General features: G+C 43.8%; 1 protein-coding gene across 2 annotated transcripts in view; it reads right to left on the bottom strand.

Moving 5' to 3' along the window:
- The window catches only part of ADAMTS12 (ADAM metallopeptidase with thrombospondin type 1 motif 12), a 560,388-nt gene that overhangs the window by 79,803 nt on the left and 453,309 nt on the right, over nucleotides 1-27,276 (bottom strand). For both annotated transcript variants that reach the window (XM_056545369.1, XM_056545379.1), the window contains exon 17: nucleotides 23,855-23,981. In XM_056545369.1, the coding sequence (XP_056401344.1) occupies nucleotides 23,855-23,981 (127 nt within the window). The remainder of the gene's footprint in view (nucleotides 1-23,854; nucleotides 23,982-27,276) is intronic.

Consider the following 27,276-nt stretch of genomic DNA (forward strand, 5'->3'; position numbering starts at 1 on the left):
CTGTGGGGTATTAAGGTTCACTTTACCCCTTGTTACGTTCCCTGAGGGGTCTAGTTTCCAAAATGGTATGCCATGTGTTTTTTTTTGCTGTCCTGGCACCATAGGGGCTTCCTAAATGCGGCATGCCCCCCAAAAACCATTTGTCGCTCCTTCCCTTCTGAGCCCTCTACTGCGCCCGCCGAACAATTAACATAGACATATGAGGTATGTGCTTACTCGAGAGAAATTGGGTTTCAAATACAAGTAAAAATTTTCTCCTTTTTATCCCTTGCAAAAATTCAAAAATTGGGTCTACAAGAACATGCGAGTGTAAAAAATGAAGATTTTGAATTTTCTCCTTCACTTTGCTGCTATTCCTGTGAAACACCTAAAGGGTTAATATACTTACTGAATGTTTTTTTGAATACTTTAGGGGGTGTAGTTTTTATAATGGGGTCATTTGTGGGGTATTTCTAATATGAAGACCCTTCAAATCCACTTCAAAACTGAACTGGTCCCTGAAAAATAGTGAGTTTGAAAATTTTGTGAAAAATGTCAAAATTGCTGCTGAACTTTGAAGCCCTCTGGTGTCTTCCAAAAGTAAAAACTCATAAATTTTATGATGCAAACATAAAGTAGACATATTGTATATGTGAACCCAACAAAAATATATTTTGAATATCCATTTTCCTTACAAGCAGAGAGCTTCAAAGTTAGAAAAATGCAAAATTTTCATTTTTTTCATCAAAATTTGGGATTTTTCACCAAGAAAGGATGCAAGTTACCATAAAATTTTACCACTAAGTTAAAGTAGAATATGTCACGAAAAAACAATCTCGGAATCAGAATGATAACTAAAAGCATCCCAGAGTTATTAATGTTTAAAGTGACAGTGGTCAGAATTGCAAAAAACGCTCCGGTCCTTAAGGTATAAAATGGCTCGGTCCTTAAGGGGTTAAGCAACTTTGTATGTATAGTATATAAAGCTCGTTTGTGGTCTCACAGTATTCAGAATTTCTTTTTCCCGCAAACAACATAACATTTGGGGAACACATTGAGGTCCAGTGCATCTGCCGCAGTATAAACACGAGAGCAGCCAAGGACTGAGATTAGCGGCATTGATGGATCACAATCTCTTTCATCCTAGATGTCTCTGAAATGTTGGATATAAAAGCACATGAAGAGGAAAATAAAGAGTACTGTATGTTATGTAACTCCAGATAATGATATAGCAAAGCCAATATCTGAGAAAGATGTTTCAAATTGGACAAACTACAATAACATAGTCAAATCCTTTTATCCAGAATTAAAGAGTTTTTCTAGTTTTATGTAACTAAAACTTAACTAGTGCATGATCAAAAAGGACTACAAGGTTCTCATATACTGTGTATTTACATCCTGTTCATAGCTGAGAAGTGAAGACAATTGTATCCAGTCTAGACAATGCTCTGTGAGCTAAACATCCTGGACTCCAGACTGATACATTGTACATAGATAGTCCTGCTCTCAGCTGAGAAGTGGAGACAATTGTATCCAGTCTAGACAATGCTCTGTGAGCTAAACAGCCTGGACTCCAGACTGATACATTGTACATAGCTAGTCCTGCTCTCAGCTGAGAAGTGGAAACAATTGTATCCAGTCTAGACAATGCTCTATGAGCTAAACATCCTGGACTCCAGACTGATACATTGTACATAGCTAGTCCTGCTCTCAGCTGAGAAGTGGAGACAGTTGTATCCAGTCTAGACAATGCTCTGTGAGCTAAACATCCTGGACTCCAGACTGATACATTGTACATAGCTAGTCCTGCTCTCAGCTGAGAAGTGGAGACAGTTGTATCCAGTCTAGACAATGCTCTGTGAGCTAAACATCCTGGACTCCAGACTGATACATTGTACATAGCTAGTCCTGCTCTCAGCTTAGAAGTGGAGACAGTTGTATCCAGTCTAGACAATGCTCTGTGAGCTAAACATCCTGGACTCCAGACTGATACATTGTACACAGCTAGTCCTGCTCTCAGCTGAGAAGTGGAGACAATTGTATCCAGTCTAGACAATGCTCTGTGAGCTAACATCCTGGACTCCAGACTGATACATTGTACATAGCTAGTCCTGCTCTCAGCTGAGAAGTGGAGACAATTGTATCCAGTCTAGACAATGCTCTGTGAGCTAAACAGCCTGGACTCCAGACTGATACATTGTACATAGTGTTGAGCGGCATAGGCCATATTCGAATTCGCGAATATTCGCGAATATATGGACGAATATTCGTAATATTCGCGAATATTCGCATGTTCGTAATATTCTCGTTTTATTTTCGCATATGCGTATATTTGCGTGTGCGAAAATTTGCGTATGCGAAAATTCGCATATACAAAAATCAACATAAGCGAGAATTCGCATATGTGGAAATTAGCATATGCAAATTTTCGCATATGCGAATATTCGCACACCAGTCTCACACAGTATTATTAGAGCCTTCTTACACCACATAAGCTGGAAGCAGAGAGGGATGATCACTGTGATGTGTACTGTGAAGAAAAAAAAAAAAACGAATATTCGTAATTACGAATATATAGCGCTATATTCACGAATATTCGCGAATCCGCGAATATGCGATATTCGCAAATAAAATTTGAATTGTGAATATTCGTGAGCAACACTAATTGTACATAGCTAGTCCTGCTCTCAGCTGAGAAGTGGAGACAATTGTATCCAGTCTAGACAGTGCTCTGTGAGCTAAACATCCTGGACTCCAGACTGATACATTGTACATAGCTAGTCCTGCTCTCAGCTGAGAAGTGGAGACAATTGTATCCAGTCTAGACAATGCTCTGTGAGCTAAACATCCTGGACTCCAGACTGATACATTGTACATAGCTAGTCCTGCTCTCAGCTGAGAAGGGGAGACAATTGTATCCAGTCTAGACAATGCTCTGTGAGCTAAACATCCTGGACTCCAGACTGATACATTGTACATAGCTAGTCCTGCTCTCAGCTGAGAAGTGGTGACAATTGTATCCAGTCTAGACAATGCTCTGTGAGCTAAACATCCTGGACTCCAGACTGATACATTGTACATAGCTAGTCCTGCTCTCAGCTGAGAAGTGGAGACAATTGTATCCAGTCTAGACAATGCTCTGTGAGCTAAACATCCTGGACTCCAGACTGATACACTGTACATAGCTAGTCCTGCTGTCAGCTGAGAAGTGGAGACAATTGTATCCAGTCTAGACAATGCTCTGTGAGTTAAACATCCTGGACTCCAGACTGATACACTGTACATAGCTAGTCCTGCTCTCAGCAAAAAAAAAAAAAAAAAGGAAGAGCAGTCTCTCTAGTGCCACCTATAGGTAGCTTTGCTGTAATTTAATGTCCAACCCATGAAAGAAGCCTTAAAAAATGACTGGAGATTATCAGGCAAACCAGACTCTCCAGAGTTCTGTTCACTACTCAATGTTGCCACAAAAAAGAATAATAAAAAAAAAAAAATTACCTGATTGGATAATTTGGATGCAATGGACATAAACCAGATTTTGTATTAAAAAAAAGACACAAATAAGACAAATTATGGGCCTGGAGCTTTAAATCGGGCTAAAATATCCATTCTGATTACTTCTAATTGATGTGCAGACGAAAAACAGACTCCGGCCAAAAACAAGATAATGTACACATGTATTTCTTGTCATGTGTGGTTACAATATACACTTATAGGATTCTAAGTTCTTATCAGATCATGATTGGAGCGTTAACTCCGTCCTAATGTTATTTGCAGCTTATGTCATAAAACTGTATTGAAGCATGAGATGACAGAACCCAGAGATGGAGAAGGTGGAACAGGGGAAGAAATTTCTGCCACACGAGAGTACAGTGCTCGAATATAAAGGGTTAATGCACACTGGGGAATATCCACCTGGAAAAATTCTGGGCAGACATTCCGTGGGCAGTGGGCACTGGCAGAACAAGCCGGCACTAAGACCGCCCATCTCCATAGACCACAATGCATTTCTGAGCGGATTCTGATGAAAGAATCAACATGATCGTTCCTTCTGCAGAATCCGCAATTTGAATTTCTTAAAACAATGCTGCACCGGAACCTTGCATTTACCCGTCATGTGTCTTGTGTGACACCTTGGCAATGAGACCTTTCAATAGCCATAATTTGGGACTGAATTTGCATTGACAAGGGGCTGCATTGATTTTGAATTACTAATAAATTTGAGCTGTTGTCTTGGATTTCCATGCCTTTTTGCACCTCCCTTTCTTCATGTGTTCAATACTTTTTCCCTATGTCATTTTCCATTATTACACATAACTTAATGGGGTATTCCAGGAGTTTTCATTTATTTGATTATGCTACAGGGGCTTTAAAATTAGTGTAGTTCATAATAGTGTCTGTATCTGTGTTTCATGGTGGTCTTGCAATTCTTCTGTGATTTTCATCCCAATATTTATTCTTAACAGCATACAAAATGAGTGTCATCTCAGGTTTTCTCAGGTTGCAGTGTGGCCCGAGACATTACATCACTAGTCAGATGTGCAAAGGGAACCTGTCTTGCTTTAATGGGTAGAGCGACTGCTGGGTGGGAGAGAGATCATTCTGCAACTTATTATATTTTTGCAACAGCTGGAGGATCCCTGGTTAGAAAACACTGGTCTATTGATTGGAATGCAGGGCATTTGTGTTTCAAAGGTCTGATGTGTGGGAGAGAGGAAGGTGACCTCACACTTACAAACAAGGAACTATGGGACATGTAGTTTGAGAGAACGAACTCCAACAGGAAATACCCATTTCACAAAAAAATAGCCACAGTGTTCTGGTAATCTCACAACATAGCCATTTACCCCAAGACAAGCACAGATCCTTCCTAAGCATGCCCATTACTGTCTGGTAGGTTAAGTACTAAAATCACCTTATGGTGGAGAACCACTTTCATTTTTAAACTTATTTGTTTTGGACAAACCTGCTGGAGTTTTAGTCGCAGGAAACTGTGTAGTCCAATGTAAGTCCACTGTGACTACGACTTGCTCTTGGGCTGTCTTGGTTGCTTGCTTAAAAGGTGTACTCCGGCCCTAAGACATCTTATCCCCTATCCAAAGGATAGGGGATAAGATGTCTGATCAAGGGGGTCCCACCGCTGGGGACCCCGCAATCTAGCATGCTGAACCCATCTGTGAGCACTGCAGGAAGCACTGGAGGCTCCAAGTCTTATGCCTACCGACCACGGGGAAGGAGTATCGTGATGTCACGACTCTGCCCCCGTGTGATGTCACGCCCCACCCCCTCGATATAACTCTATGGGAGGGGGCATGGGCCATAGACTTGCATTCAGGGGGCGGGGTGTGACGTCACATGGGGACGGAGTCGTGACGTCACGATACTCCGTCCCCGTGTAACTTTAGGGACCACTGTAGAAAGTATTGGGGAGATTCAAGAGAATGGTTGAAAATCAGTAAAGTAACTAAATTGATACAGGAACCATTACAATAATCTTTCTTCTCCCTTTACAGGACAATGGAGGCCTCCATCATACTGTGTAACAACCTGTAAATGCTTTGGTTTCTTCCTGTAAATACATTTTCAACTCAACACAAAGAAGCTTTTTCAGAAGCGAGTGATACATTAACGTCAACCTTGAGTGAGTTAAAAGCTGTCACAGCTGGGGTCAAAGATCCTTTGTATTTATCTTTCTGGTAATGCACCGAACAATAGAAGCATTCCATAAGAAATGTACAGCACAACTGTTTGTGGAGATGGCAGCTCCCCGTGTGAGTCCTTTATATCAAAAGTCATGCAGTGTACAGTAAACCAACACGGAATGTGGATCTCTTAAAGAGAACCTGTCATCGGGACTCCAGATTTCTATTTGCCTTTACATCAACCGATGTGACAGACAGCCTATAGAGAACTAGAATGCAGACTGAGACAGGAAAATGTGTTTCGTCTTTGGTTCATACAAATATTAAAGAGTATTAAGGAGATGACACTGACGATTCTGTCATAGTCTACACAGCAAAGCTGAGAAGTGAGTTGCAGAAAGCAGAAGTAGTAAATCTGAGTATTTCACTTGATTTATCTTTGGGTTTATACAGATGACATGCCACAGATGGTATAAAAAGAATCTTATCGGATTCATCTATTTGTCTGGTTAAGCGCGAATTGTAAAAGAAACCAGAAGTGACTTAAAAAAGGGAAAGGCTGAAATACACAATACTTCTTTTATGACTATTTTAGTTTTATAGCATGTCACATAGACAGGTGCTTGTGCTTGGACTGCTACTAATTCCCAAAATGTGCATGCTCAAGAGATTTATTGACCATTAACACATTTTTAGTGCTTGTCAGTGCTTTTGCTTCCATGATATGAAATCTCCAATACAGTAATTCCCCCCAAAGTGAAAAAAATGTTGTCTGGAAAACCAGACCAGCCTAAATTCCCTGATCCAGGTCTCCTTCTTAATCCTTCAGCATCTCTCCTTCTTTTTAGGTCACTGTGTACCCATGAGGGCAAGGCTGGCAGGGTGCAAGGGGGACTCCAGTAAGCCACTTAACCATGACATTCAGAATGTTTGTTAACCCTTTAGATGCTTCACAGCAATAGCAGAAAACTGGAGGTGAAAAGTGAAAATTTCCATTTTTTTTGTCTAACATGTTGGTGTAGCCCCAAATTTTTCACTTTTTTAATAAAAGGTAAAAGGAGAGAAAAAGCCCTGCAAAATTTGTAACCCAATTTCTCCTGAGTATGGAAATACCCCATATGTGGATGTAAAGTGCTTTGCTGGTGCACAGCAGGGCTCAGAAGAGGAGGAGCCTTCACGCCCCCTCCCATAGACTTGCATTGAGGGGGCGGGGCGTGATGTCACACGGGGGCGGAGTCGTGCCGTCACGATCTTCCGCTCCCATGGTCGGGACCCAGACCCTCCAGCGCTTCCACAACAGAAACAGGTGGGTGCCGCATGCTATATTGCTGGGGTCCCCACAGGCGGGACCCCACGATCAGACATCTTATCCCCTATCCTTTGGATAGGGGATAAGATGTCTGGGGGGGGGGGGGGAGTACCCCTTTAAAGACTACCTGTCACCAAACTAAACTTTTTACATTTTGTTCCTTATGTAATTATAAAGACACTTTGCTAATTACTTGCTGTTAAAATTCTCAACCTTTATAGGTTTTTAATGTGAATGAAAAAACAGCCACTAGGTGGCTCTGTTCTGTTCCCTGCGCAGGTCAAACAGTTCGTTTGGTCTCCTCCCGGCCTGGCAGGAGACCAAAACTCAGGAAGTGCGTGTGGGGCATGGCGGGGCACAGCTCTCACAGGCTTCAGGGATGTTGCGCCTGCTGGGGAACGCCCACTTTCTCCTGCTGGGAGCTCACACAATGTGAGCAAGGGGAAAGATATGATACAGAGCTTTTTAAAGCTTTGAAAAAAAAAAAGAAAGGGTATTAGGAGTAGTTAGGGAATATAATCTGAGTTAGTTTAGAAAATATGGTTTGGTGACAGGTACTCTTTAATAGAGTGTATGTGCCAAAGTTTCAAGATTCAGTATAATTTTATGTACCAACATCGGATAGCGAAACATCAAAGGTGCATGTGCAATGTCTAGAATAAATATATCCCTATTGTATGGCGCTGAGACAGATCAATTAGATAAATTAAGTATCCAAACCATACTGAATGGCTAAAAGTATGCCCAACTATATGACTGGGACTTACACTAACTGACCACTTTATTAGGTACACTGATTTAATTGCTTGTTAACACAAATTAATCAATCACATGGCGATAACTCAATGCATTTAGGCATGTAGATGCGGTCAAGACAACTTGCTGAAGTTCAAACCGAGCATCATAATGGGGAAGAAAGGGGATTTAAGTGACTATAATAGCAACATAATTGTTGATGCCAGGTGGGCTGGTCTGGGTATTTCAGAAACTGCTGATATACTGGGATTTTTACATATAACCATCTCTTGGGTTAACAGAGAATAGTCCGAAAAAAAGAAAATATCCAGTGAGCAACATTTCTGAGGACAAAAATGCCTTGTTGATGTCAGAAAGAATGGTGGACTTGGTGGTTCAAGAAAGGCAACAGTAACTCTATGCCTCCTATGCCCCTTATATAGTAAAAATGCCCCTTATTTCGTATATTAATAATGTCCCCCATATAGTAATAATGCTCACTTTAACCCCATATAGTAATAATACCCCCTATGCTCCCATAAGGTAATAAAGCCCCATGTACCTTCATATAGTAATACTGTCCCCTGTGCCGAATACAGTAATAATGTACCCCTGTCCCCCCATTAATGGCCTTTGAAATCCCATATAGTAGTAATATTCCAATACACCATACACACCATAGTAATAATACCCTTAAGTGCCCCCATGTAGTAATAATGCCCTGTATTACCTCATATTATAATAATATGTCCCCCTGAGGCCCATATCGTGATAATATCCCATGTAACCCCATATAGTAATAATGTCCCTTCTAACCCCATATAGTGGCAATGTTGCCCTTGTCCCAACTGAAAAATACTCACCTAGTCCTGAAGCGGACGGTATTCCCATGCCGGAGAAGGAATGTATTATTCAAAACATTTAATTTTTAATTTATTTTTTTACCCAAGTCCGTAACCATGATTTCTGCACAAATTATAAGCCAGGGTTTGCACCATTATAAGACAAGGGTGCAATTGGAGATTTATCAAGACCTGTCTATAGGAAAAGTTGCTGAGTTGCCCATAACAACCAATCAGATCGATTCTTTCATTTTTGAAAAGGCCTCTGAAAAATGAAAGAAGCAATCTTATTGGTTTCTATGGCAACTCAGCAACTATTACACTGGACAGGTTTTGATAAATCTCCCTTTTAGTCTCCAAGGGCCACAAGCCTTCTTTACCATAAGAACTGTGAATCTGTGGAACAATCTACCTCAGGAACTGCTCACAGCAAGAACAGTTGAGGGCTTTAAAACAGGCTTAGACAAATTCTTAAAAATACATGAGTCACCTATAGGATTGTAAAATCAGGTGCCCCCTGCACTAGCCCCTGGGTTTGGAGGTCCTGATGAAGAAGGAATATTTTCTTCAAAACATGTTGTCTGTTATGCATTCAGATAAAACATAATCCATGCTTTCTGCACCAATTATTAGTCACTCCCTTCCCCTAAAGGAAAAAGAATGGCTTAATCCCTAGAAATGACAAGCCTTCTTTGCCTTAAGAACTTTCTACCTCAGGAACTGCTCACAGCACAACAACATAACATTGATATGTATGTAGAAATATAGAATCACATCGCCTCCCCTTCATCAACCTATACCCCTTGCCATACCCCTTTAACTTGGTCTTTTTTCAACCATGTTTTGATATTTACATTAAAAAGCTGGTGGGACATGTGTTCTGTGTGCTGGGAGTAGGGTGGTGCACCTAGAACTATGAGCACTTCTATTTCATTGGAAAAAAAGGTCAGTTCTGTCTGGCTCTCCATTGGCACTAATGGGAATGTGGTGTCCCGGTACCGTACCTTGTGAGCTAAGTCCCCAAAATCAGAGTTCCTGCGTACCGATAGGATCCTCACCTCTTCCTTCTTTAATTTTATATGTTTGGTGTGTGTATAAAATGTATATAATTTATAGATATGTATAGTACTTCAAGGACCTTAGGTCACATGACTATTAAGCATACTTTTTGGTTAAGCTTAAGGACCTTCCAGGTTACGTGAGTGGGTCACATGATGTACCACAATGCTTTGTGAAAGGACTGACAGTTGGTGGAACCAATAAGCTATGAGCCTGCCCCCTTGCCATATAAGGGTGCTGTTACCCAATCATCTCTCTCTTGGTTCCTGTACTACAAAGCAGTAACAACTCTCTTGGGTTCCGGACTAGCAGAGAGAGAAGCTCCATGTATACCTGCAAGACAAATCTAGGCCTGAAGCCTGCTAACTTCAGCCGAATACAAAACCGTGAGTTCATCTAAACTCAATCCTAAATCTACGTGACTGCCGAACCTAAAACCAAACCCTAAATTCAGTGGAACAGCGTAAAGCAAGCCTCAGAACTTATTTCCCTACAAGGTCCCAACCAACTGTGAGGAACCTAAATACTGTTAAAGGGGTTCTCCCTTGTTTATACAGTTTTTTTGTTATTATGTTTTTGTGTTATGTGTGTATAAGTATGTGTTTTTTTTATGTATGTTGTGATTATGTATATGTTATGCCGAGCGCTCCGGGTCCCCGCTCCTCCCCGGAGCGCTCACGGCGTCTCTCTCCCTGCAGCGCCCCGGTCGGTCCCGCTGACCGGGAGCGCTGCACTGTCATGGCCGTCGGGGATGCGATTCGCACAGCGGGACGCGCCCGCTTGCGAATCGCGTCCCAAGTCACTTACCTGTCCCGGTCCCCGGCTGTCATGCTCTGGCGCGCGCGGCTCCGCTCTCTAGGGCGCGCGCGCGCCAGCTCTCTAGATTTAAAGGGCCAGTGCACCAATGATGGTGCCTGGCCCAATCTTCCCAATTAGCTTGATTGGCTTCCACCTGCTCCCTGGCTATATCTGATCACTGCCCCTGCACTCCCCTGCCGGATCTTGTTGCCCTTGTGCCTAGTGAAAGCGTTCCCTTGTTTGTTCCTAGCCCGTGTTCCAGACCTCCTGCCGTTGCCCCTGACTACGACCCTTGCTGCCTGCCCTGACCTTCTGCTACGTCCGACCTTGCTCTTGCCTTATCCCTTGTACCATGCCTATCTCAGCAGTCAGAGAGGTTGAGCCGTTGCCGGTGGATACGACCTGGTTTCTACCGCCGCTGCAAGACCATCCCGCTTTGCGGCGGGCTCTGGTGAAAACCAGTAGCTACTTAGAACCGGTCCACCGACACGGTCCTCGCCAAACCCTCTCTGACACAGAGGATCCACCTCCAGCCTGCCGATCCGTGACAGTAGATCCGGCCATGGATTCCGCTGAGGTGCCGCTGTCAAGTCTTGCCGACATTTCCACGGTGATCGCCCAGCAAGCCCTAAAGATCACCCAACGAAATCACCAGCTGGCATACTTGACCACCGTGACACTGCAACTTCAGTCACAGATACAGCAGCTGCTGCCGCAGATACAGCAACTTCAGTCACAGACACAGCAGCTGCAACAACCATCTCCTCCGCCGGCTCCTGCAACTCCTCCGCAGCAACCGGCCGCTCCTAACCCCTGCTTGTCCCTGCCGGACAAATTTGATGAGGACTCTAGACTCTGCCGTGGTCTCCTGCCTGGGAAGGCCCTGCCATGTGCCACACCGCCCGGAGCACCTCTCTTACAGTATCCTTTGCAATCCACCCCTGTGCCTCCCGCCGAGGAGGCTATGCAACTGGATCGGTCCCGCCTGACCCCTGAAGAGAGGACTCGCCGCAGGAAGAAAGAAGATTTACTTCTACACTGCACTGTGCGTTACCGCACAGAACCCCTGCTCTTCAGCATGGAACTTTTTGTTTTGCCCAAATGCTCCTCTGAAGTCCTCCTCGGTCTGCCATGGCTCCAACCCCCATCTTCTGCCCTTGTCTGGACCACCGGGGAGATCGGGAGCTGGGGTGCTTCTTGCCACAGGAAGTGCCTCACGTCTGCTCCCAGTCCCGTCAGTCAAGCCTCTGTGTCTCCCCCTTTACCTGGCCTCCCCAAGGCCTGTCTGGACTATGCTGTGTCTCCTCCTCACGGCTCCCGTCCTGTTGACACTCTGCCCCGTGCCGGGCTTGACCCTCTTCCCTCCCTCCCCACCCCCACGCCTTCTTGTGTGCCCGCTGTTGATGAGGTTTTCCGGGGCTTCGCCACCATCTGGGAAAAGACTCTTAAATCCCTCATACTAGCCTCATCCCGGGTGAAGAAGCTTGCCGAAGGAAAACGAAGAACCCCCCCTGTTTTTGTGTGGCTCTCCACCAAGTATATCCGCTTCCGTGTCCCCAGTTTTAATCTCGGACCACGTTATCTTGGACCCTTTGGAGTTGAGTGCTCAGAGGAGAGATCTTGGGAACCTGAGGACATCATCCTGGACAAAAGTCTTATCCTCAGGTTCTCAGGCTCCAAGAAGAGGGGGAGACCCAAGGGGGGGGTACTGTTACGCCGAGCGCTCCGGGTCCCCGCTCCTCCCCGGAGCGCTCACGGCGTCTCTCTCCCTGCAGCGCCCCGGTCGGTCCCGCTAACCGGGAGCGCTGCACTGTCATGGCCGTCGGGGATGCGATTCGCACAGCGGGACGCGCCCGCTTGCGAATCGCGTCCCAAGTCACTTACCTGTCCCGGTCCCCGGCTGTCATGCTCTGGCGCGCGCGGCTCCGCTCTCTAGGGCGCGCGTGCGCCAGCTCTCTAGATTTAAAGGGCCAGTGCACCAATGATGGTGCCTGGCCCAATCTTCCCAATTAGCTTGATTGGCTTCCACCTGCTCCCTGGCTATATCTGATCACTGCCCCTGCACTCCCCTGCCGGATCTTGTTGCCCTTGTGCCTAGTGAAAGCGTTCCCTTGTTTGTTCCTAGCCCGTGTTCCAGACCTCCTGCCGTTGCCCCTGACTACGACCCTTGCTGCCTGCCCTGACCTTCTGCTACGTCCGACCTTGCTCTTGCCTTATCCCTTGTACCATGCCTATCTCAGCAGTCAGAGAGGTTGAGCCGTTGCCGGTGGATACGACCTGGTTGCTACCGCCGCTGCAAGACCATCCCGCTTTGCGGCGGGCTCTGGTGAAAACCAGTAGCTACTTAGAACCGGTCCACCGACACGGTCCTCGCCAAACCCTCCACCTCCAGCCTGCCGATCCGTGACAGTATATATGTATTTTCTTACCTTTTGTGAAGATCCGTAAGCTGGCCCCTTTTTCTTCCAGTCGGTTGCTGTGCACCTCGGCCTCCGCCATGTTGTGTTCGGTAAGTGGGATGTCGGGGGGTGTGTTCTTGCTTCTGTCCTTCCTATCTTCTGACGTCCGAGGCAAATCTTTTCTTCCTGTTTCTTTCGTGGCTCAGCGACGAACCTGTTGCCTCTTCCGGCGCATGCGCAGGTAGGTTTTTTTTTTTACCAATAAAGTTTTTTTTGTCTAATTGACAAACTGTCTGCGCATGCGCGAGTATGCAGGTGCTACGCTAACAGTGTAGCGTATGTTAGGTCTACGCTAATAGCGTAGCTTCGCACAAGCGCAGACAGTTTGTCAATTAGACAAAAAAAACTTTATTGGTAAAAATAAATAAATACCTGCACATGCGCCGGAAGAGGCTGCAGATTCGTCGCTGAGCCACGGAAGAAACAGGAAGAAAAGATTTGCCTCGGACGTCAGAAGATAAGAAGGACAGAAGCAAGAACACCCCCCGACATCCCACTTACCGAACACAACATGGCGGAGGCCGAGGTGCACAGCAACCCACTGGAAGAAAAAGGGGCCAGCTTCCGGATCTTCACAAAAGGTAAGAAAATACATATATACATAATCACAACACACATAAAAAAACACATACTTATACACACATAACACACAAACATAATAACAAAAAACAGTATAAACAAGGGAGAACCCCTTTAACCTGTATGAGAAGTTGCAGTAAAGTTATTTCCAGTTTACTAAACCTCTGGTTGTGGACAATCCTTTATTCCTCCCTATCGTTCCTGGGACGGATGGCAGTAGGATATATATATATATATATATATATATATATACACAGAGGAAGAACCCGCATCCTGGCGTCACGACAGTTAAGGGTTAATCAAGCACCCTTTCATCACTGCACAGCTACACCCTTCCTACCCTACGTCCCCACAAGCTCACCACAGGAATCTTTGGCCCATGTAAAGGAAAGCCTAGATCTCTCTCTCTCTCTCTCTCTCTCTCTCTCTCTCTCTCTCTCTCTCTCTGCTCTCTCTCTAGGTAGGACTACTTGTCAAGTGACATATTTGAAGTTACTTACATTTACACATAGCAAGCTTCAAATGAGCATTTACTGTATTTACATATGGAATGTTGACTTAATGCTGTACGCTATGTTTGCATAGTGCTTGTTAAATCTATAAATGGCGTGCTGCGCATATACTACTGGCGCTCTCCTCTATCGCTGGGGCACCATAGCCATTCAGATAATGGCTGCTACATAGTTGCATTCAGTGACATCTTTTAATGGATTAGGACAAACCTGAAACATGATGATTATAAGATTTATAAAGAGCAAATGGACATGTATAATGTGGCATTGGCCTTGCCGTGCTCTCCACCAGCTGCTCACATTGTTCACCGGTACTAAATGCAAAGTAATGGAAAGTTATTCATCCCATTGACTCTTGAAGAGATGAAGTCTAAGCCGAGCCATCTAGCAAATGTCTTGTTGAAATTCAGCGCTTTTGAGATTAATCCCGTAACCGCAAGCTCCAGCTTGACACTAATGTGCCGTTTCATCATTTCCTATGTCTAAATGTTAACTCATGGGTGAAGTAGTTAGCAGAGCTGGATTCACTCTTTGGGTGAGCTAGAAAACTTACTTACAATGCCGGCGCTAGCGCAAGGCAACTGATGCGGCTGCCTAAGGGCACTGGCCATGGAGGGCAGGGGATTCGGATCACAGGTGCCTCCTGGGTAACAAGCACATGGTATAATATTTAAAGCAACAGTACACTAGTAATACAAACATAAGCACAATAGGGGTTACACTGTAAGGGGGGCCCTGGGGACATGGAGGGACTCTGTCTGACAGTGCAGGAGAAATTTACGGGGATACACCATCCCGTACTGGGCCACCACATACCTACCTACTTACATGCCTTATACAGTGATTCCCCCGACTTATGATGGCCCCGACATATGATCATTTCAACATATGATGGCCTCTCAGAGCCCATCGTATGTTGAAGGCAGCCTCGACATATGATGCTGCTGGGTGTCAGTTCCATCGTACAAACAGCTATCTGACAGCCCTGACAACTTCAGCAACTGACAGATAGTTGTTTAATGTGCCCCGTGTGCCCCGTTCTGCCTCCTGTTACTCACATGCTGTCCTGCTAACTCACGCAGGCTTCCACTGTGAGCTCCGTGTAAGCCCCGCCCCACAGTGCAGCCATAGCCAATAGCCTGCAGCCTCTTGCTGCAGGCATCCAATGAGCTTCTGGCTGCCCTCCCCTTCCTTTCCTATAGAGCTGTAGTCGGCAGGATCGTAATGGAGGATATTCTGTCACACATCACATACAATACATATACACACAATACACCCCATACATCAATGTTTCCCTATCAGTGTGCCTCCAGCTGTTGAAAAACTATAACTCTCAGCATGCCCAGACAGTCAATGGCTGTACATGCATGCTGGGAGTTGTAGTTGTGCAACAGCTGGAGGCACCCTGGTTTGTTAAACACTCCCCATACAATCCACATACAATGGTCATCCCAGAACCAATTAGCAGTTTCCCATAGAGATATGTATTCAACATACAATGGTTCCGAGGCCCCAGAACCAATTACCATTTTTACATAGACATATGTACTCGACATATGATGGTTTCAACATATGATGGTTCTCCTGGAACCAATTAATATCATATGTTGAGGGACCACTGTATACCTACCTACCTGCACTATATACCTACCTTCTGTATCTATGTGCCTTATATACCTAACTTTCTGCACTATATAACTGCCTACCTGGCTGTACCTATCTGCCTACATACCTGCACTGCATCTACCTACCTACTGGGGGTCATTACCTACCTATCTACCTTGGGCCATTACCTACCTAGGGTAGGAAAAGGTTGGGAAATGTGCTGGAAATTTGCAGAGCCTAACATGTTTTTCTGGTAGATTCTGCCGAGACAAGTCATGGTTGGAAGAAGTCTTCATGGCATTTGAGCAAGACGGAAAAAAAGGAAAGAGAACGACTCCACAAAGATGAAGAGGCCCCCATGTGAGTCAGTACACTGTAATCTGTTATATGGTCTGCTGAGCCTGTGTATAGCCAGGGTCACTGTATTGGGAATATCGGTCTGTACACAGTGTTTTGTATTCAGTATTAGTATAGTGGTTATATCCCGTCACTATGTGGGGGTAATGTGTAGTCATGGTGGGGCAGTATTATTTGTCTCTTGTATAGTGGTGTTACTGGTGATACTGGTCTGTGTATAGTAGTGTTATTCAGTATCAGTGTGGTGGTATTATCCCGTCACTGTATAATGCTAATGGTAGTAGTCATGGTGTGGTGCAATTATTCGGCCCTTGTATAGTGGTAATATTGGTCTCTGTATGGTGGTTATTATTTAGTATGATGATATTAGTCACTGCAGTAGTAATATGTCGTCCTGGTGTGGAGGTATTATTTTAGTTTCTAAACCTAACACCCTGCGTGCATCCTGCGTGCGTGCTGAAAAATGAAAGAAGCGATCTGATTGGTTGCTATGGGCAACTCAGCAACTTTTCCTCTAGACAGGTTTTGATAAATCTCCCCCTATATGCATCACCATTCTCTTACATAGAGATGCAGATGCACAATATTCTGCCCTGCCCCAAGTGCTTCCAATCCAAACCTTCGCCTGTTTAGACAAAAATCCTTGCATCGGCCCTGAGTACTTGCCATCTATCGCTGACGTAGTATATTTTAGGGCAGGGTCACCATAGGGGCAACTAGCCTTATAGCTGATGAAAGGGACTCGGCTTACACAAAAACATAAATAAATATGCAGTAGAGATTAGATTTTATAGTCTATACTGTGCAATGCTGTTTTGTTGGAATGGAAATTTATGCATTACATTTCACTTCAATGAAATATCTGGCTGGTGAGATACTTTAAGAGGTGGAAGGTTGGTCTGTGATTTCCTTCACTATTAAAAATAGGCATATCTACAAGGAGTTAGAATCCACTCCAAAGTATTGCTTATCAAAGTTACTCCTTACCAGCAAAAAAACAAACAAAAAAAACCTTAAAATCCTATTTTGTGGCCCTAATGCACCCTTCTTGACTAGTGGTTTTAATGCCCTGATAAGGTTGGGCCCCATACAGGAACCTGACCCTAATGCTCCTATAATGCCCTGACCTACGTGTTTCATTTGGTGGTGATACTACATTCTTCGAGGCAAGTATAGGTTTAAATAAGGAAATCTATAGCTTATGGTTAAATAATGCTCAATATATAAACAGGGTCTGTGCCCCACAAGTGCCAGTAATATGGTAAAAGCTGGTAAGGGTTTTTTCTGATCAGCAGAGATACAACAAAATACATTCCAGTATGCAGGTATACAAGTACCGCCATGCAGCTAACTTATATACAGCACAGGGATGTAGCACATGTAGCGCACGGATTACATATGCCATAAAATGTCTGACAGGTGGACAGAGGTTCCACTTTTGTCACTTCAAACACTGTATGTGCCCACTTTTATCACTCCAGAAAGGAGGAAATATGGCCAGGGCCATCTTTAACGCGGGGCAAAAGGGGCAGCTGCCATGGGCCCTGTCATTCCTGGGGGCCCAAAGCAGCTAGCCCTTTAGCCCCACACTAAAGCAGCTAGCCGCCGCCGGTCCAGGCAGGGCCGGCCCTGCCGATGCGCTGCTGCTCACTGTTCTAAAGCGGCGCCACAGCATTTAAAACAGCGAGCCTGCGGCCGGGACTGACGGGGGACGTTGCGCAAGTGACGTACTTCCGCAGACCCACGCAAGAGGACGTCAGCGACGTCACACGTCAGTCCTGGTCGCTGCAGGAAAGAAGAAACCACGGACGGCCAGGTGAGTGTGTCTGTATGTGTGTATGTCTGTAGTGAGTGTCTGTAAGTGTGTATCTGTAGTGTTTGTCTGTAAGTATATGTCTGTAGTGTGTGTGTCTGTAAGTGTATGTCTGTAGTGTGTGTGTCTGTAAGTGTATGTCTGTAGTGTGTGTCTGTAAGTGTATGTCTGTAGTGTGTGTCTGTAAGTGTATGTCTGTAGTTTGTGTCTGTAAGTGTATGTCTGTAGTGTGTGTCTGTAAGTGTATGTCTGTAGTGTGTCTGTAAGTGTATGTCTGTAGTGTGTGTCTGTAAGTGTATGTCTGTAGTGTGTGTCTGTAAGTGTATGTCTGTAGTGTGTCTGTAAGTGTATGTATGTAGTGTGTGTCTGTAAGTGTATGTATGTAGTGTGTGTCTGTAAGTGTATATCTGTAGTGTATGTCTGTAGTGTGTGTCTAAGTATATGTCTGTAGTGTATATCTGTAGTGTGTGTCTGTAGTGTATATCTGTAGTGTGTGTCTGTAAGTGTATGTCTGTAGTGTATGTCTGTAGTGTATATCTGTACGTATATGTCTGTAGTGTGTGTCTGTATGTGTATGTCTGTAGTGTGTGTCTAAGTATATGTCTGTAGTGTATATCTGTAAGTGTATGTCTGTAGTGTATATCTGTAAGTGTATGTCTGTAGTGTGTGTCTAAGTATATGTCTGTAGTGTATATCTGTAAGTGTATGTCTGTAGTGTATATCTGTAAGTGTATGTCTGTAGTGTGTGTCTAAGTATATGTCTGTAGTGTATATCTGTAAGTGTATGTCTGTAGTGTATATCTGTAAGTGTATGTCTGTAGTGTGTGTCTAAGTATATGTCTGTAGTGTATATCTGTAAGTGTATGTCTGTAGTGTATATCTGTAAGTGTATGTCTGTAGTGTGTGTCTGTAAGTGTATGTCTGTAGTGTGTGTCTGTAAGTGTATGTCTGTAGTGTATATCTGTAAGTGTATGTCTGTAGTGTATATCTGTAAGTGTATGTCTGTAGTGTATATCTGTAAGTGTATGTCTGTAGTGTATATCTGTAAGTGTATGTCTGTAGTGTGTGTCTGTAAGTGTATGTCTGTAGTGTATATCTGTAAGTGTATGTCTGTAGTGTATATTTGTAAGTGTATATATGTAGTGTGTGTCTGTAAGTGTATGTATGTAGTGTATATCTGTAGTGTGTGTCTGTAAGTGTATGTCTGTAGTGTATGTCTGTAGTGTATACAGTATCTGTAAGTGTATGTCTGTAGTGTGTGTCTGTAACTGTATGCCTGTAGTGTATATTTGTAGTGTGTGTCTGTAAGTGTATGTCTGTAGTGTATACAGTATCTGTAAGTGTATGTCTGTAGTGTATATCTGTAAGTGTATGTCTGTAGTGTATGTCTGTAGTGTATACAGTATCTGTAAGTGTATGTCTGTAGTGTATATCTGTAAGTGTATGTCTGTTAGTGTGTGTCTGTAAGTGTATGTCTGTAGTGTGTGTCTGTAAGTGTATGTATGTAGTGTGTGTCTGTAAGTGTATGTATGTAGTGTGTGTCTGTAAGTGTATGTATGTAGTGTATGTCTCTAGTGTATATCTGTAAGTGTATGTATGTAGTGTATATCTGTAAGTGTATGTCTGTAGTGTGTGTCTGTAAGTGTATGTATGTAGTGTGTGTCTGTAAGTGTATGTATGTAGTGTATGTCTCTAGTGTATATCTGTAAGTGTATGTCTGTAGTGTATATCTGTAAGTGTATGTCTGTAGTGTGTGTCTGTAAGTGTATGTCTGTATGTCAAAGACTATTTTATTAACTGCAGTTGCAGACAATATGCAGTAAAGTTTATTCCGGTTTCATCAAATATCTGCTGTGGACATTCAAATATTTCTCCCTGCCGTTTGTGGGACGTTTGGCGGTAGGAAGATTAAACATTGGGAAACCTCACCCTGGCGTCACGACAACAAGGGGTTAATACCAGCACCCTACATCACTACCACTCGCAACACCACATTGCATCCTTCACCCCAGACTACCACAAGTCTTTTGGCGTCACAAACAGGATTCGGGTGTGTGCTTACAGCTATTCAGCCACCATTATTGCAAGCAATAGTACTCCCCCTGTCAACAAATGTGTTTGATGAACTGTCCGGAAATTTCGCATGTGGCGAATATAATTGTGCATAAAAGTGTACGGGACTTTACTATTGAGATTGGGCTTGACTAGTGCGCAGAGAAAAGTAAGGGGGAGGTGAATATTTCTCGCTGCAGAGATGTGTAAAGTTCGCAGCGAAGTCATGCTGCCATCCTCAGGGCCATTCATGCCTGAAAGGGTTAATTACTTGCCTGAAAAGCATGTAAAGAAGTCCCGCGCTGCACCACGACCCGCCCCTGGGCGTGGACACCAGGTACATGTGTCGCAGCCGAGGTGGAACTTTAATCTTCTGTTGATGTTTGCTGGGGGACCGGAAGTCTGAGCTGCACTGATGATGTCCTTCCGGCCGGCAGCCATTTTATTGAAGCCTCCCATAGAAGAAGCCACGCAGCCACACCTCGAGTCCTGAGATGGCAGCGAGGTGTGCAGACATGGCGGAGCCCACTGCAGCACGTGAGGAGAGCACCAAGATGGCGCCGGAGCAGAGGAAAGTTGTTGCGGCCGCAGTGCAACTTGTCCTGAATCTTGCCGATCACTTGCAGCAGTTGTCCATCGGGGGCCAAGGAGGCCTGCAACCTACCACTGCTACCCGAGGACGACAAGTGGCCGGCTACCCCGAAAGGGGCATCACCCGGGACATCCGGAACAGCATCTCCAACAAATGTGCCCAGGCCTACTCCCCCTGAGGAGGTTTGGCCTAACCAGCGGGCACCAACCTTGCAAGTGCCTAGGCCTACTCCATGCCCGAAGGTTTGACCCAATTTTGTCGTCAGTGTAAATCCATCGGTGTCCCAATCCACCCTTACCAATGTTTCCTGGGATACTGCAATTCATCCTCTGAGAGAGTCACCTCGCTCTCCTTGTTATATGTCCGAGAGGAGAAAGAATCCTGACAGGCGAGGGTGGGGTTCCAGAAGTTCCCACATGTAAAGCTGCTGATATCTTGTTTTGCTTGTTATTAACTATCCGATACCCAGTACCTTTGTTTCCCTGACAGACTATGCTCTTAAGTAACCTGTTCAAGAAAAGCACCTGGCAGGAATATGCCATGAAGAGTTCCTGGTTAAGCAACGCAACCACTCAAGCTTTTGCCCGGCCCCTGGCCGAGAGACTTCTGGTTCTTGGAGATTCGTAAGTGTGTGCCCGGCCTTGGTAGTAGCCGTGTTCAAAATTTGGACTCATAACACAGCTGGACTGTTGATTCTTATGTGTCTGTTTAATGTAAATATGCACAGAGTAATATATTTTGTGTGCTAAAGTGTACACTTTATTATCAGGTGAAAAGTACCTGAAACATCTTGAGGGTGTGCTCATAAATAAAATGCTGACATCAAATGTCAATATTGTGTATAATGTTATTGTACAGAAGTATCAACTCCTGTACACAGAATGCATATTTTCTTTCCGGTGTTATAGTGGTTACTCTAAGGTAGCCTCCCAGCTCCTCTGGGAGTAACATTACTACTACCTCTCACTAGCACCTACTCAAACCTTCCCCTAAGATATCAAGACTGACTTCACACCATATAATGTACACATAGTGCATCTCATAACTCTCATTCGTGTACTTCCAAATAAAATTCAGTACACATAAGTCCGAGACATATCTCACCTAATGCAAAACTCAGCTATAGGGACTGTAACATGCTATTTTTCCAGTTCCATACCAATGTTAATGCACTGACATGTGTTTCTTTTGTCCTCTACTTGTTCAGGATGCTCTTCCTGGCCAGAAGATGCTCCTGTAGCTCACTAAAAAGCACATATTCAGAAAGGTAACAGTATGTAAGTGTTATCTAGTCAGATTTCTAGGGGTAAGAGTGTATAACCAATAGACCCTAGTAGCTAAGGTATTGGCCAGAAAGCCTCAGGCAAGCCAATCTGAAACAAGTGTGTAACTTAGGTAATGAGAATGTGGTATAATAAATTGTTGGTATATGTCAACAAACAGGAAAAAATGGTGAGATCTGTTAAAGTATGTAGTAGCATTACTGTCATTCATTATACATACTTCTAGTCATATATTAGTCAATTTGTCAGTCAAAACCAAAATAAAAAATATCATTCAAATGTTATTTGGTATTAAATTTCATGCATAGGTAATAAGTGCATAATAAAGTAAACGGTAGATATCCAAAGGATCTCTAGATAGGGTTATACTATCCTGTTCATGATCCAATCCTCAACAATTCTGTTTATAGTGATTTGAGGGCTTGTATGGACATTCTACAATGCACAAGGACTCTTTGTTACTCATCTACAGCCTGATTAAGGACATTCGTAATTTATGCCCAGGACTATTTTGGACTTTATAATTTCGTCCCTCTGTCTTTGGGGACCTTCGTCGAGGACGACTTATTTAGCAGAGTCCCTCCATGCTAGTAGGGCTCTCCTGGAGGGCTACCCATAGTCGCCTCTTAATGCTGCTATTTAGGTATTTAATAGTAGTATACCTTTGTATAGGACCTTAGAGGTCATGTGCCCTTAAATAATGTATGTTGTGCTATGGTTCAAGGACCTTTGGGTCATGTGATATACCTATAGTTCCTTAGGTCAGGACTGACAGGTTTGCAGAACCAATGAGCTTGAGCTTTGTACCTGCCCCCTTAATATATAAAGGGCTGCTGCCACTAAACGTTCTCTTCCTGCTGAACTCAAAACCAGTAACATCTCAGCACAATCATCAGTTCAAGCTAGGCCTGAAGTCTTATCTTCCACCTAAACCGTGAGTCATCCAGCTCAAAACTACTAAAATTCTGTGTGACTACTGCAACTCAATTATATTCAAACCAGTAGCACAGTGGCTAGCAAACCAAAGCTCATTGTATTCAGAAGTCCCAGCAAACCTGTGAGGAACCTGAACTACAGGCCTCTATACAAAGACTGTTTTGTTAACTGCAGTTGCATAAAATATGCAGTAAAGTTTATTCCGGCTTCATCAAATATCTGCTGTGGACATTCAATTATTTCTCCCTGCCATTTGTGGGACGGTTGGCGATAGGAACATTAACCATTGAGAAAACGCACCCTGGTGTCACGACAACAAGGGGTTAATACCAGCACCCTACATCACTACCACTCTCAACACCTCATTGCATCCTTCACCCCAGACTACCACATCTGTAAGTGTATGTATGTAGTGTGTCTGTAAGTGTATGTATGTAGTGTGTGTCTGTAAGTGTATGTATGTAGTGTGTGTCTGTAAGTGTATGTATGTAGTGTGTGTCTGTAAGTGTATGTATGTAGTGTGTGTCTGTAAGTGTATGTATGTAGTGTGTGTCTGTAAGTGTATGTATGTAGTGTGTGTCTGTAAGTGTATGTATGTAGTGTGTGTCTGTAAGTGTATGTATGTAGTGTATGTATGTAGTGTGTCTGTAAGTGTATGTATGTAGTGTATGTATGTAGTGTGTGTCTGTAAGTGTATGTATGTAGTGTGTGTCTGTAAGTGTATGTATGTAGTGTGTGTCTGTAAGTGTATGTATGTAGTATGTGTCTGTAAGTGTATGTATGTAGTGTGTGTCTGTAAGTGTATGTATGTAGTGTGTGTCTGTAAGTGTATGTCTGTTAGTGTGTGTCTGTAAGTGTATGTATGTAGTGTGTGTCTGTAAGTGTATGTACGTAGTGTGTGTGTCTGTAAGTGTATGTATGCAGTGTGTGTCTGTAAGTGTATGTATGTAGTGTGTGTCTGTAAGTGTATGTATGTAGTGTGTGTCTGTAAGTGTATGTATGTAGTGTGTGTCTGTAAGTGTATGTCTGTAGTGTGTGTCTGTAAGTGTATGTATGTAGTGTGTGTCTGTAAGTGTATGTATGTAGTGTGTGTCTGTAAGTGTATGTATGTAGTGTGTGTCTGTAAGTGTATGTATGTAGTGTGTGTTGGTCGGTCAGGCGCGGGGGGGGTAGTGTGCAGAAGAACAGAACCTAAACAATGAAGGTTCCTACAGCAGAGAATCTGTTATTAATATAAAGCACAGAACGTATGCTGGACAGTTGTATAACTTCTATAACTATACTATATATTAGATGAGTACTTACCTGGCTGGGCAGTCCTGAAGGTTGCACTTCTTCTGCCTTGGCATCGGCTGCTCATTCGGTTCACAAAAGGTATTTTTCACCACACCTTTTCCTCTGCTAACACATCTGGCAACCTGGCGCTGAACACCTGTGAGGTAGAGAAGAGCAAAAACCATTAAAGATGGAGTACAAGTACATACTATAGTGGTGGCTGCTATGGGGCCCTTTGAGAGAGGGGGCCCCATCCTGGTTGGTCTGATTTCTTTTAGTAAGAAACTATGCAGAACTCCTCTCTCCAGAGAACTGCATTGTCAGCAAATTAATGGGGAGAAAAATTGACCATGGAAAGCAAAGGGGGGTAAAATCAGATGCCATAAGAGGAGGCCCATATTGATATTACAGGTGGCTTATGTCACTGTATGGACTTTGTTGGCCAGTTTTAATATACGTTTATCATTTTTTTATTTTTTTTAGTCCAGTTCACTCAAGATGTCCTTTGTTTTGATGGGAGGAATAATGCAGCATGGAATGCCTAACAGGCCCCTGAATAGACTCTCAAAACTGTGACCCTCTATTATACCGGGTCCCCTTCTCTTCACAATTTACATCTATGGGTTTGGTTTCACTGGCTAGATGACTGGGTAAGTACATGTACAAAATAACAAGGTGGAGCCAGTTTTAGGTGGTTTCTGAGGACAAGCAGGGCTCTGTACACTAGGGACAAGCAGGGTTCTGTACACTGAGGACAAGCAGGGCTCTGTACACTGAGGACAAGCAGGGCTCTGTACACTGAGGACAAGCAGGGCTCTGTACACTGAGGACAAGCAGGGCTCTGTACACTGAGGACAAGCAGGGCTCTGTACCCTGAGGACAAGCATACTCTGTACGCTGAGGACAAGCAGGGCTCTGTACACTGAGGACAAGCAGGGCTCTGTACACTGAGGACAAGCAGGGCTCTGTACACTGAGGACAAGCAGGGCTCTGTACACTGAGGACCAGCAGGGCTCTGTACACTGAGGACCAGCAGGGCTCTGTACACTGAGGACCAGCAGGGCTCTGTACACTGAGGACAAGCAGGGCTCTGTACACTGAGGACAAGCAGGGCTCTGTACACTGAGGACAAGCAGGGCTCTGTACACTGAGGACAAGCAGGGCTCTGTACACTGAGGACAAGCAGGGCTCTGTACACTGAGGACAAGCCGGGCTCTGTACACTGAGGACAAGCAGGGCTCTGTGCAGTGAGGACAAGAAGGGCTCTGTGCACTGAGGCTCTGTGACATGCCCCTGGCACACTTTCTGTATTTTGTCTCCACACAGAGCACGTGCAATAGCTGCAGGGACAACATTTTTCCATTAAAAATATACAAATTTTTTGACCAATATATATCACAAATATACATATAATGTTGTTATCTACATTTTATAAAAAGTTTTAGCACACGACAGGTACAATTTAAGTTTTCTCTATTTGGATGAATCAGTTCTGCCTTAATTTGATGGACTAATCTGGGATGTTTTTACAGTTAGATACCCAAGGGCCTGTGCCTAGGGCAGCAGTGTGTTTAGGGGGCGGCACTTCAGTGAGTTTTATAAACAAAAAGAAAGATAAAGCTGCTACCGCCATGCTGTGGTCTGGAAAAAAAATTAGTAGATTTGCCGATGCAGACACTTATTATGTCTTGGATTGGTGATTGATTTGTTTGTATAGGGGTGACATCCATAGTGAATATGCAACAAAATCCACATGTAATGCATACAGTTTGTACTATATGTTTGTGACGGATCTACATAAAAAATTTTTTGCCTGGTCCTGTGACCATTAAAGGGGTCCTCCGCCGCTAAATATCTTATCCCCTATCCAAAGCATAGGGGATAAGATGTCTGATCACAGAGGACCCGCCATTCAGGATCCCCGCAATCTCTGGGCACTGGCGGCTTCTGGAACACGGAAGCTTGGAGATTCCGTGTTTGTGACATCCCGCCACGCCCCCTCCATTCATGTCTATGGGAGGAGGCTACTATGTAGCCGTCACGCCTCCTCCCATAGACACGAATGGAGGGGGCGTGGCGGCTGTTCTCGGATGTCTTCCGGCACAGAGTGGAGTTTGCTCCGTGCACCAAATAACTGGGGTGCATCAGCGGAGATCACAGGGCTCCCCAGCAACAGGACCCCTGCAATTATGCATCTTATCCCCTATCCTTCGGATAGGTTAAAAGATGTGTGGAGTACCCCTTTAAAGGGGTATTCCAGGAAAAAAACTTTTTTTTTTACATCAACTGGCTCCAGAAAGTTAAACAGATTTGTAAATTACTTCTATTAAAAATCTTAATCCTTACAGTACTTATGAGCTTCTGAAGTTAAGGTTGTTCTTTTCTGTCTAAGTCCTCTCTGATGACACGTGTCTCGGGAACCGCCCAGTTTAGAAGCAAATCCCCATAGCAAACCTCTTCTAAACTGTGCGGTTTCCAAGACACGTGTCATCAGAGAGCACTTAGACAGAAAACAACAACCTTAACTTCAGAAGCTCATAAGTACTGAGAGGATTAAGATTTTTTAATAGAAGTAATTTACAAATCTGTTAAAAGGGGTATACCAGGGAAAAACTTTTTTCTTTATATCAACTTGCTCCAGAAAGTTAAACAAATTTGTAAATTACTTCTATTAAAAAATCTTAATCCTTTCTATAATTATCAGCTGCTGAAGTTGAGTTGTTGTTTTCTGTCTGGCAACAGTGCTCTCTGCTGACATCTCTGCTTGTCTCGGGAACTGCACAGAGTAGAAGAGGTTTTCTATGGGGATTTGCTTCTAAACTGGGCGGTTCCCGAGACAGGTGTCATCAGAGAGCACTTAGACAGAAAAGAACAACTCAACTTCAGAAGCTTATAAGTACTGAAAGGATTAAGATTTTTTAATAGAAGTAATTTGCAAATCTGTTTAACTTTCCGGAGCCAGTTTATATATATAAAAACATTTTTTTTTCCTAGATAACCCCTTTAACTTTCTGGAGCCAGTTGATATATAAAAACATTTTTTTTCCTGGATAACCCCTTTAAGAGTTCGGCTTGCTGCGTAGCAATGTTCTTCAGCACGGCATCATTACAGATCAAAGTCTATACAAACACAAATATCAGTATGTGTGAGGCACTGGTGTATATCTGATACAACTACAATGTGCACCGCTGTGAACAAATGTCTTTGAACCTGACCTGCTAAATGTGAACTAAATAGCGATGGAGCAGACATCAAGAAACCCAAAGAAAATCTAAGTAAAGGCAGATAGAGTGTATATAAAGCAAGCTTGGGAGAGAACAGTCACATCCGCACAGCGGAGCCTGACCTTGGCGCATTGTATTGGGCACAACTGTTAGCATAAATACATATATATTTATATATATACACACAAAGGAATGGAATATCTCTCCGAAAAGCGACATTTACTGAC

Source organism: Hyla sarda, chromosome 1 (genome assembly GCF_029499605.1).
Source record: "Hyla sarda isolate aHylSar1 chromosome 1, aHylSar1.hap1, whole genome shotgun sequence".
NCBI classification, from domain to species: Eukaryota; Metazoa; Chordata; class Amphibia; order Anura; family Hylidae; genus Hyla; species Hyla sarda.